At 44.8% G+C, this 11,744-nt stretch overlaps 1 protein-coding gene across 1 annotated transcript in view; it reads left to right on the top strand.

Annotated features, from left to right (window-relative positions):
* Positions 1-340: 340 nt before the first annotated feature.
* The window catches only part of LOC104621059 (PH and SEC7 domain-containing protein 3-like), a gene marked incomplete at its 3' end in the record, with an annotated part of 32,812 nt that continues 21,408 nt past the window's right edge, over positions 341-11,744 (top strand). The window contains exons 1-2 of the mRNA XM_010287444.1: positions 341-499; positions 9,305-9,348. Coding sequence (XP_010285746.1) covers positions 341-499; positions 9,305-9,348 — 203 coding nt within the window. The remainder of the gene's footprint in view (positions 500-9,304; positions 9,349-11,744) is intronic.

Genomic DNA, 11,744 nt, shown 5'->3' with positions numbered 1-11,744 from the left:
CATCTCTCTCCCTCTCACTGTTGGTGTGTGTATGAAGGGGGAGTTGATGCTAGGGAGGGGAGTGGAGCAGGGGAGGAGCTTCTATCAGCCTCTTCTTTTTCTTTTTTTTTCTTTTTTTCCCCCCCCTCCCGTCCAGTGACGCGAGCAATGCCTGGAACAATCAGGCTGGCTCCAAACAGTGTGCCCGAAGATGCTGGAGGAAACAGCCTAGTGCGCTTTAAGCAAACACTGATTGCTTGAGCCTGGGCTCTCCAGACGTAACCTTTTCCAGTTCCTCTGCAAGGGATTGGGAAGTACCTTAGGCTTTCTTCTCCCCCATCCCATACGCTCGCTTGTGGAAATGATCGGAGTTAACAGTGTTCAGAGCACCAGCAAAGTCCGGGTGAGAGCCACAGGTTCGGTGAAATACTCCCGAGAAGAATCTCTCTGGCGGCAGTCCCATCGGTCAAAATCTATGAAAATCTCCAACTCCTCTGAGTTTTCTACTAAAGAAAGCAAGGTAAATAACAGAATATTCATTGTGTTTCTCTTTGCTAGGCGTGGAGGTGATGTCGTTGAAAAGGTTAGGCTCTGGAGGAATTAAGGGCTCCGGGTGATCCGCAGTGATCACAGAATTCCTGTCAGGTCAGGAAAAAAATCTCTAGGCTTCAGGAGAGACTTGAAGGTGAAAAAGGTCTGGTGTATGGTAGCGATTGGGTCTTAGAGGAATGCCCTGTCACTGAGCTTGGTGCAATAGTAAACAGTGAAAACTTGCCAGTGAGAATGCTAATCAGAGCTCTGCTCTTGGGAAAGGTGCCGGAGTTGGCAAGTGATGTCCTTGGGATTATCTGTTTAATGGGAATGATTTTCTGTGGAAAAATAGTTTTTGCTCCTTCTCTACAGCCCTGTGGCTTAGTAGGTGTGGGTGCTAGGTAAAAATACCATCTCAGTTGCATGCGTGGTTAAATATTGCCATCAAGTATTTATTAGGAAGGCATTGCTTGTATGTTTATAGGAATACATCCGTGTATTGTAGCGGTTGGTAGCACAGGCTGTGCCCAGCTGCTACAGTGGCTGTGTGCAGCATCTCTTTGCCCAGCCCAGTTCGGTTCCTAGGCAAACAACCCCCACTCCATGCAATATCGCTTCGTTCCTCATTCCTTGCTCCCACTCAATAACTGAGAGGCACCTGGGGGCCCCTCCCCTGGCAAGAGCTTTAATAGCCGTCTCCCTCCCAAAGGTGCTCTATGTCTCCAAGGGTTGGATGAACTTTATGCAGTGGCCAAATATTCCTCTAATTTAATTCCTGCTGCAGATGGATTCTGCCTTGGGATTAGAAGATGTAACCATTTGCAAAGGTGTGTTGAATGAGGCTGAAATATTTCAGAGCATCAGCCAAAGGCATTTAACCATGTCTTGTGTCCATGTGCATGCAAACAAGCAGGCACATGCATAGATCTTCCTGTACTGTCCCTTCCCTAAATCTCTTCTCTGTCCTGAGAGGAGCTTCCTCTGCTACGGTGAAAAGATCCCCATGCTGCACAGTAGTTCCTACCAGATTACTCTGCTGGCTTACAGGTTGTATGGTATTTCAGAGCCTCAGCTGCAGAGCTTTAATCACAAAGTAATGCAAATAGAAATAAATTAAGTATTTTATTCAGTCCAGTTTCAGAATCCTCTGTTTTGAGGGTCTTATTGCCCATAACTAAGAAACAGTGTACTGCTAAGCTTGTGGCAGAGAAATAGCATGGCCATCGTTCTCGGGCTGTTGCTGATGCAGTATATGCTATCCAGCAAATGCCGAAGTAAAGTCTGCATCTTGCAGGTGCTCTGGCACCCTGCTCTTGTGATCAGTTTCACCCTAGGCATGGGACTAATTGCACGATATTCAGTGGGAGGATTTATGTATGAAAAGTCTCTGCATATGGTGGAAACTCGGGTCTTTTGACATTGGGTGAATCACTTGATCTCTGTACCTCTGTTCCCTCTCCCAGGATTTGTGTTCACTGTGTATGCATGATGTAATGTCCTCAGGGCAGGGACTTTCTCCCTGGGATGGTGTCTGACACAGTTAGTTAGCTACTGCAGTAATGAACGCTCTGTGTTCATCCCTCTGTGGGATTCACATTTCTGCCTCCTGACTGCTGTAGGTTGTTGTGTGAGAGATACCCACTAATCTTCCTGCCTAGCTCAGTAAGTTGGGAAGTGTACTGCAGCTTTGTTTTTGTTTGTAGTGCTGTTTCCTTATTTCATACAAAAGTATTTGTGTCTGTGGAGCATCTAAGACGTGTAAAAGCTGTGTTACGGAGTGCTGAGAAGATCCTAACATGCCCATCAGTGACGCCTGCCCAGTTGACAAGATGACAAGCGTCTCAGACACCGATTGGTCTTATGATTTTGAGCAGCCCTGTCCTTTCCATATGTCTGTTCCCCCTTCTCTTCTTTGCCCTTCTGTTTTGCTAAGATGTCACTGATTTAGAGAACTGATTTTGTATTTGAGCTTTGGCTCCTCTGTTGTGTTGATGGAAGAGACCTGGAAGTTTTTGCCAATGTGTAGCGTTGCAAATGAGGTCTTTTTATCAGTGTAAGTCTGCGTGTATGTGCTTGTACATCACCTCTCATGAAATGCCTTCGTTTCTAGGCTGGGCTTTCTGGACAGTGGTGCCGTGTAGATCCCCTCGGTTTCAATCAGGGCTTTATTTGTAGACTTGTCCTCTTCCATATTTCTGTGGATGTGTTTCCCCCTTTGTGTCTGGACTGCCTTGTTTTCTTCTGCTCCCTATACAAAGTAATTACAATGCTCAAGGCCTGTTTCTGTGAATGCTTCATCTGACTTTGGGCAGGAGGCAGATTTAACCCATTTGTGCCTTGGAAACACACTCCTCTGATACTTTGCACTTACGTGACTCAGCCTATTTTGCTAGGCTAGAGAGTATTATATATACTTACGCTCTAGCCAGTACGAACACGGCACCAACATGCTGCCTGCATATGAGGTCTGCCTGCTGCCAGCGTCAAAGAAGCTAGGTAGCCCATGGACGCATCATCTCCTTGGAAAACATCAGGTAGTGCTTTGGTGCACACATATGTACACACATGCACATGTACATACAGAGGCTCTGCTAGATGATGCGTCCTGGGTGTGTATTAAAGGTAGGTATCACAGCCTCAGGCCAGCAGGAGAACCTGCAAAAAGGATACTGTGAATTGATGTACTGTTGTTCTCAGGAGAGTAAGCTCAAACCCAGGATGCGTGCAAGGTGAGTCAGAGGACCTTAGGATCATCTGTGTGACCCACCAGGCTCAGCAGTCTCTCCTCCTGACAGACTCTGTTTTCCCATGGCCATGGACTGAATTGCAGAGTGCCTGTGCCTGCAAATGCACAGGGCCAATAAAACAATTTCTGAAATAGGCTGTGTAGGTGCTCTGCTATCAAGTAACACTTCTCTAGCCGTTTCTCTGTTCACTCATAAAAATTCAGTATGTTGCCTTTATGAGGAACACTGATGAAACATTCCAGCAAGTACAGAACAATTCTTTTCTAGCAATCCCCATGTATCAGTTTTACAGAGGATGCATTTTTTGTGTAGCATTAATTTCTTGGCTCTCAGGAGCTCCAGCTAAACCATCCTTTTCTGTTTTATGATGATATATCTGGCACAATCTTTCCTTCCTTTTTCTTTCTCCCCCTCCCGCTGCTTCTCCATACAAACCAGATTTTTAACAGAGGAGTTTCTCTTAGAAATGTTCTCCTCTAGTTGGTGACGCACTTGAAATTCCCTGGGTGAAATGATCTCCTTTCCTTCCCCCTAAAACATTCCTATCAGCCCTATCTCCACCCACACCAAAACAACATTCATCGGTTCCATATGCTGCTGAACAGCTCTGTGCTGTTTTATGAATAATGTATGCTGGCTTGTTAGAAGAACGTTTGTTGTACAAACCTGTGGAATTTGAAATTGAGAGTGGTATCAGCAGACATGCCATGCTGTGCACTAACCCACAGGATTCTTGGGGTACTACTCTGGCATCTTGACTGCATCCTTCTCAGAAGGGGGAAAATGTGTGAGATGTTGGGGCATGTGGGCTTTGAGCCTGGGAAGAAGCTACAGGCACCCAGTGATCCGAGCCCTTATCCTTGCCTCGCCAGGTATTACAGATCTATGCATGAGGAGAGGAGAAAATTTCAAGATCTGGATTTTGGGGGAGGGTGGCAAATAGGAGATGGTGACGTAGTGTAGATCTCTATGCAAGCAACAGTTCTGGGGGAGCGTCAACCTTCAGGTAATCACCTGAACAGCAAATTGGGAACGGTATATAGCAATGTGTTGCATCCCATCCAAACCTGGCAACGACACACAGACACACCCAGATCCAAAGGACGGGCGCATTAACACCTATCAGGACTGCATGCAGACACCTGCGATGTCTGGTATCTGTTGCCTCTGTAACCTGTTTTATTTTTGTAGGGTTCTGCTACTTTTGTTGTTTTTCTACCTCCCATAAACCATGTATGATGGAAGCTGGGGCTGGTGCCTGGCTGACTGCTGTGGTCCCAGGGGCAGAGCTGATGGACTGGTGCTGAGTGACCATGGGAGGTGCTGAACTTCTGACTGAGCACTTCTGACTGCAAAGACTGAGCACGTCTTTGCCCAGAGGTGTGACTAGGCTTCTTTGGCTGCCTGGGATCAACCATGCTGCTACCAGCTGGAGATGAAGAAGAAATGTCCCCAGGCAGGGCTGCTTCTGACAGTGGCTGCAGGGGAGGGTGGCAGGGACCTGGGTCAAAGAGCACAAGTGCATCCCTGTCCTGGGGGCTGCAAAAGCCACCCAGGGTATCTCCTGTAATGATCAGATGGTCATTCCCCCAACAACAACTCCAAAAATCAGGGTGGAACTAGATGTGAGCAGCCAGCCTGGGAAACAAAAACTGGAGAAGACAGTCTGGATCATCCCTGATGGCTTTTTGAACTCTGTTTTGGTTTTGCCTGTTTACCTGCTCATGGCAGGCATTTCTGGCACAATTTCTTTGGTGCACAGAACAGGTATAAGAAACACCTGCGGTGTATTCCTTTCCCTCTTGGTAGGCTTTTCTGAATGGGCTAGTATGTACAGAAAGCCAGTAGCCTGTCTCGAGAGCCTTGCAGAGGCAAGGTCTATGTTGTCCTGTGTTGCTCTATGTTGCCTTTCGAGGCAAGGGCTCGCACCTAGATGATTTGCCAAGACGAGTATTTGGGTAATTCGTTACGTCTTTGTCCCTGTGTACACACCTGGTTGTGCCTGTCTTTTGCTCACTGCTTCTGCATGCAGAGGCTGAGTCACAGCAGAACCAGCAGTCGGCAGGTGCCAGGAGCAGCCTGTTTAAATGGGTGCAATGGTTCGTGCATGTGACAAGGTTTCGAGGGAGGTGAGGATGGCGAGTGACCTTTTTTCTTGGCAGCTTTGTAAAATAAACAGTTTTCAGAAGCACTCCCTGCATAGTTTTGCTTCTCTTTCTGATTGGAATAGAAATACCAATGGGTAAGGGCTTGTGAGAATCTGGATTTTTAGTTGACCTACCTGCTGACCAAAGGGAAAATGGGGATGGAATTCAGCAGCTTCTTATAGAGTTACAGGCTTCCACTTAAAAAAGGAAGTGTAAGTGTACTGCCCAGTTTATGAACAAATACAAACAAATCCCACAAATACATAACAAATCCCATTTTTTTTTTATACTGCAGTCTGCTAAGGGTCAAATTTGAACTATGGGGAACAGCATTGGAGTTAAAATAAGGAAGGTGTCTAGGATGTTGCCTGCTATTCTGTTGTATGCAGCAGTTAATTTCTTTTATTCTCCCTTCAAAAATTGTTTCTCCAGGGAGCTTAGAGCACTGCTCGGCCTCAGGTGTGGTAGATGCAGAGATCAGCAATTCTCAGAAAAGGGAAAGCTGTAAGGAGTAAGTTTTTACGGTCTGGGTAACGGAGCTTAAGAACTGAAGCAGTGAAGTTGGATACTGCTGCGTAGTTGGTAGCTGGGAGTTGGGAACCTGCCTACAGTAGCGTTGGGTGCCAAAAGAGAAAGTCGCTCCTCTTTCCCAGTTGTGTTGGTCCAGCTTGGAAGGTGAGACCTGTGCAATATTCAATTCTGGCATTCCCTGCTGTGGTCCAGCCTCCAGTTTTCTGGCTTAGATAGCAAATTTTCCACACGCTTCCCAGTCTAGCAGGTAAGAAGCTGTGATTGTTGTAAAACTGTAAGTGCTTTAAATCAGAGCTTTTTTTTTTTTTCATTTCCCAGAGAGTAAACATGAGTTAATAAAACCTGTCCTTGCAGCTAGTTAAGTACGGTGAAAGTCATGTCCCTGCCATAATCTCTGATCAGCTTTGTTGCAATTTAGTGAAGCATTTAAGTGCTTGTCTCCAAGTTTGTTTGATTTAATCGTACTCTGGAGAAATGTCTGCTGAAAAGAGCTGCTGTCTGAATCAGGGCCTTGGGAAACAGCCATGAAATAAATTATAGAGCAGGTGCTGGGCTGTACACGTCTGCTACTGGTTGGAAAACATGGGAGGAGGAAATTTTTCTTCTCCAGATCGTGTGTGAGCCCAGTAGACACCAGGAAAATGTTAAAGCGTAAATTGCTTTGGAGAAGGAACATAAAGCAGCTCTAAAAGGCTGGTGAGTACAGCAGCAAGCGCACAGCCCGGCAGCAGTCTTTGCCAGAGAGGTGGGTTGGGGGGCAGGCGTGAGAACTCATGTATCTCCATCCCTTGAGAGGTCTACTCACTGAGGTCTCGGTGAACGTGCTTGGTAGACACACTGAACATGCCCTGTATACAGCTGCCCAGGCTGTGGATTCTCTCTAGGGTTTTCTCTTTCATTTTTGTAAATAGCAGAGTCTTTCTGAGAGGCTATATTTGGTGGTCTATGGGGGACATTGTGTCCTTCGTCAGATGTATGCCATATGACTGGGTTACTGTCTGTTACTCCCTAAAGAAGGAAGATGGAGTCTGGCTCATTAGTAAAGATCGGGACAAACACATGTCACTTTCCACAAGGCAAAAGCCTGGGGCATTTGTTGTTCCCACACCAATCTGGAGTGCTGCTTTTGTATGTCCTGCTCTTTGGCTGTAGTGATCCCTAGAGGCTTCCTTAGCAGCAGAATGCCATAAAAAGCGGTACTGCATAGGGCAGGTGTTCATTTTCAGAGGTCTTGATGCAATCTTGCGGGCATTTGGGCCAGAGAGCAGCAAAATGCATTTCTGATACCCCAGGCCAGGTTTTTGCTACATTTCAAAAGCTCATCCAACCAGCTGGGGAGAAAAATGCTGCTTCTGAAAAAATGAGGAGGCAATGCAGGAAAAAACTGCAACCTCTTTGCCTTATATGTGGAAGTAGTTTTCTGGCTCAAAATGTAAGATAATATTTTAATCATAGTGGGAAGAAAAAGACAAGTCAAAGAATAACAAGGGGGCTTTGGCCAATTCATTAGAAACATGGTGGCTTCTAACAGAAAATATTTCGTGACCCCAGGGAATCAGTGTCAGCATCAGCTTGTGCAGAAAAATGGAGGTGCCTCTAATTCTGTTGGATTGCTGGCTGCATGGTAGGAGAAATGTTAGTCCTTTCTTTTGCTTTCTTCTGGCAGGCTGGTCTTAAAATCTCTTGATAGCAGTCACCTGAAAATTAAGCTAAGTGCCTACAAACTGCCAGCAATGCCCTCTCCTTCACCTTCTGGCTGTTTGCCTTTGGATCAGAGCTTCTTACACAAGTTTGGAGAAGATAGGATAAATAGAAATAGACAATGAAAACTCCAGAGTTGGAAATATTTCATCATATTGCTGTGAGTAGCACAGCAAAGCCCTGTTAGCGGTGGGGACCTCTCTGATAGCTCAGTGTAAGTAGTATGTGGGGTGATTCTTCCTGGTGGTCATATCTGTTCTGTTGCTCTGAGAAACCTACTTTTATGGTACACTATGACTAAAAGTTGCTGCATGTGTAGCATCAGTGTGAGGCAAGTTGAATCAGTATGTTTGACCTGCTTGTGTATGGTTCAGCTGAGCCAGATTTTCACAGAGCTGAATATTAAGGATCTTCAAATAGACCATCAAGATTCAGAAAGGAGCCAGTGGATCACAGAATGAGCAGTGGAATATGCTCATGGGATTCTCGTTGCAAATTCAGCTGTGGCATATGCAGAAGACTAGTTTCAAATCTTCAATTTTCCAAATTATTTTTGTTTTGGGTCAGAGTAAAGGCTATTTAAATGCTAATGTTTCTGATGAGTGTGTCATAGCTATTATAGTATGTGATTTTCAGGCTTGTTCATACTTGATGTGCTACTTTTCAGTAATCATGTGCATCAACAGTTCTTCTACACGTTAACATATTTTGAGGTTGTGTAGGAGTTAGGTGCCAGAGGGAGTAAATCTAGCTATGTATATAAGGTAAATTACAAATGTGGATTATAAATGTGAGAATCAGGGACATTCCATACCAAAATACTTCACTTGAGTCAAGTGGCCTATTTGAAGAGCTCCATTAGCTTGTAGTAATAGCAGGCATTTATCCATTGTATGCATCAGCTACTGGAGGGCTGAAATCAGACACACTTATCCAAGTGATATACCTACTCCCTCTCGAAAGAAATCCATCCCAACCATCTGATATCCACCCAGGCTTAAGTCAGCCTCCAGACCCTTGTCTCTGTAGGCTGGTATCAACACCAGAATTACGACTTTTAGTCTCAAACCTACTGGCATCTTTCCTATGAATTGAAAGAGTAATGATGTTAGCAGGCAGCAATCCAAGACATTGATTTTTAAGCACGAAAGCTGCTTATTGTTCATTTTCTGTTTTGCACTTAGAAACAGTATGTGTTTGGGTTTGAGTGTGTGACTGGGGAAGCATTCAGGTGTCTGTAAGGCTCAAGGGCTTTGGATAGCTTTTCTGGCATAGTTTTACAGGTGAGCCCATACAGTGAAATCTTGGCCCCGTTAAAGGCAGTGACAAAAAAATCTCACTGACTATCAGGAATTAAATTGGACCTTGAATTTCAAGGCTGTAGTCTTGTATCTTTTGAAAGTTTAACAGGGTTCTTTTAAAAAAAACAAACCACAAAACCCAAAAATCTGCTTGAGAAAATGACTGTAATCTCAAACCCTGTATTCTGGTATTTTTTCCCTAGATGAGACTTCTGCTCAAGACTCTTGTTACCGTGAGCAGATATGGTACTTCGTTGATCAGAGACAGCTTGCTTGATGGTATTAGTTAGGCAGTTTTCCTCAGCATATTAATGTATGTGTAGCAGGAGACAAACAATAATCCCGTCTCATTTCTTTCTCTTTGCAGGCCCTCTACAATTCAATCAAGAATGAGAAGCTGGAATGGGCAGTGTAAGTATACTGCACGAAATTAGGAGTTTAAAAATAGTACCTGTGTAGTAATCTGCTTATATGTCCTATGTCACTGCCTGAGTGGGCTCCAAAGCCTGTAGAAGATAGCCAGTGTATGTAATGAGTTTGCTTTTCTGTTAATGAATGACCTGGCAATACTGCCTCATCTGTTTCTCCAGCAAGGGGAGCTGTTAATGACAGGAGCCAAACTGCATTTGTAAGGAAAGAGAACATTTCATTTAGTAGGAAACTTCAGCCTGAAAAGAGAGAAATTAAATCCGCTGTTGTTCTATGACTGCATAAATAAAACAGAAGTTGACTTCTCCCTTTATCTTTCGGGACATTGTGTCAGAACCACTGAATAGAAACACATCTTGGATTGAGTTTCCTGCTGTTGGTTTATTGTCTCGGTTTGTCTCCTGATTAACTATGGATAACTTGACAACAACCTAATATGAAAGATGATAAATTGGACAAAGTCTGATATACCCCATCCTTAGCTGCTTTCAACAGGCTAACACTTGTTGACTACGGAAATACTGCAGACAAGAAAGAGCTTCAATTTCTGATTGTGTTAAACTGACATTTCTCTGTGCTTAGGTTTTATGTGGTCTAGGTATGCCAGCAAAGCCTAGAAGGGTCTGCTTTAGATTTTGCTGCTTGCAGAATAGTGGATTTTGGTGTGAAATAAAAGAACAATGTCTTTTATCTACTTTGGATGTACAAGATGTTTACCTGTGTGGGCTTACATATCTGAAACCTCACCTTCTTGAGAACGATATATGTCTGTGATGCATGCTCCTGCACCTTATGTGGTAGCAGTCTTAATAACTGGCATAGGTCTTGCAGGCCCGTTGGCTTCTGATGTTCCTTGTTTTAAGTTCATCACCTGCAAATGAATTCTCGTCAGGGTGTGCATCCTCGCTTAAAAGGGCTGCTGGTCCCAGCTGGGATTGCAGCCCCTGCTCAGAAGTGTGTTAGGTAATGTCAGAGTAGTGAGGAAGGTGTGCTGGTAAGGGGAATTACCAAGAAGTGCCATCTCTGATGAGCCTCAATAAGAAGCACGATGGGAGACATTTTCCCAGAGTGTGTCTTGGATCTGGAACATGCTGTGTGAATCCTACATGTCACAACACCAAAGCTGATTGCAAGACATTCTCTTACAGGTACTTTAGACCCAGCAGAATCCATTATGTGACTTTCTTGATGTCAGAATTTTCCTCCAGCTCTTGGCAAGAGACCATACTGTGTCTAATAGTCTTGGGCAGCCTCCAGGTGGGAACTGGCTCATGCCTGGCTCGGCTCCCATGAACTTCAGTCAAGGTGATTTATGAAACAGCTTGCTCCTGTATAGGTAGAAACTCCTCTGGCATTTACAACGCTCAGTCCATATCCCTTGCTAATGAGTTGTTTGGGGAAAAATTACAAGCAGGCTGGAAAAGAGAGAAATCAGAATCCTCCTTAAATAAGGCTTTGGGATGTAGGGGTAAAACCACCTTCTCCCAGCAGAATGCTCAAAGTGGCCAGTTGCCCATTCCAATCTGAAACTCAGACAGATAGCTGGGACAGATGTGACAATTACTTTCCATGCTGTGAAACAAAGGTCATTCTGGGCATCGTCAAAGAGGTTTTGTGCTTACCTTTAGGGCTGAGAGTGCTGGCTGGAAGAGGGAGCACGAAGATCTGTCTTCTCTAGATACAAGTTTCAACACAAGCAAAAGGCTCAGTTGCCACCTCCAATAAACATAACTTGTCTTTTCCTCACCCCTTACTCAACAACACTTTGAAAGCTTAGTTCAGCATGATGCTTTCACTGTCACAGCTGCAGATTAGCATAATTCAAAGACCAGCTTCTGGTGTTTCTTGAAGGGCACAACTTTAAAACAGGCAGAAGGTGAACTCATCCACACTTGAAAACACCTACGAACTTTATGACCATGGATTCCACATCTTCAGCTGCACTGAGACAAGGCGCCAGAAAAAGACGATGGGGCAGGACTCTACAAGAATTCTACAGAGATGTGTGGTTGATGTAAAGTAATCACTCCAAGGAGCCCATGGACTGCCTGAGCTAGAGGGAGGAAGCATATCACTCTCTTGCTCTGCTGTCGTGATCTGTAGAGGAAGGTGGATAAGAATGGGATGCGGCTGGTTTTGCTGTGATGGGACTGAGGGAGATCCTCTCTCCTTTCCAAAGAATATCCCTTTGCTTCCCTGATGCAGTTGGCAAGGGAAGAAGTGGGAGGTAAGACAAAGGTGGAAATGGGTCTTCAAAACCCAGCATAAGCTCCCTTGCAATGCTGGAATGTTGAAGGAATGCCTGTCCTCCAGCCAGAATCCGTTTGAGGAGCTAAGACTCTCTTACGAGCTAAGCAACAGTTTTAGAGCTGCTCTGG

The sequence above is a fragment of the Phaethon lepturus genome, unplaced genomic scaffold, assembly GCF_000687285.1.
Source record: "Phaethon lepturus isolate BGI_N335 unplaced genomic scaffold, ASM68728v1 scaffold36465, whole genome shotgun sequence".
NCBI classification, from domain to species: Eukaryota; Metazoa; Chordata; class Aves; order Phaethontiformes; family Phaethontidae; genus Phaethon; species Phaethon lepturus.
This window is presented reverse-complemented; position numbering and strand designations above follow the sequence as displayed.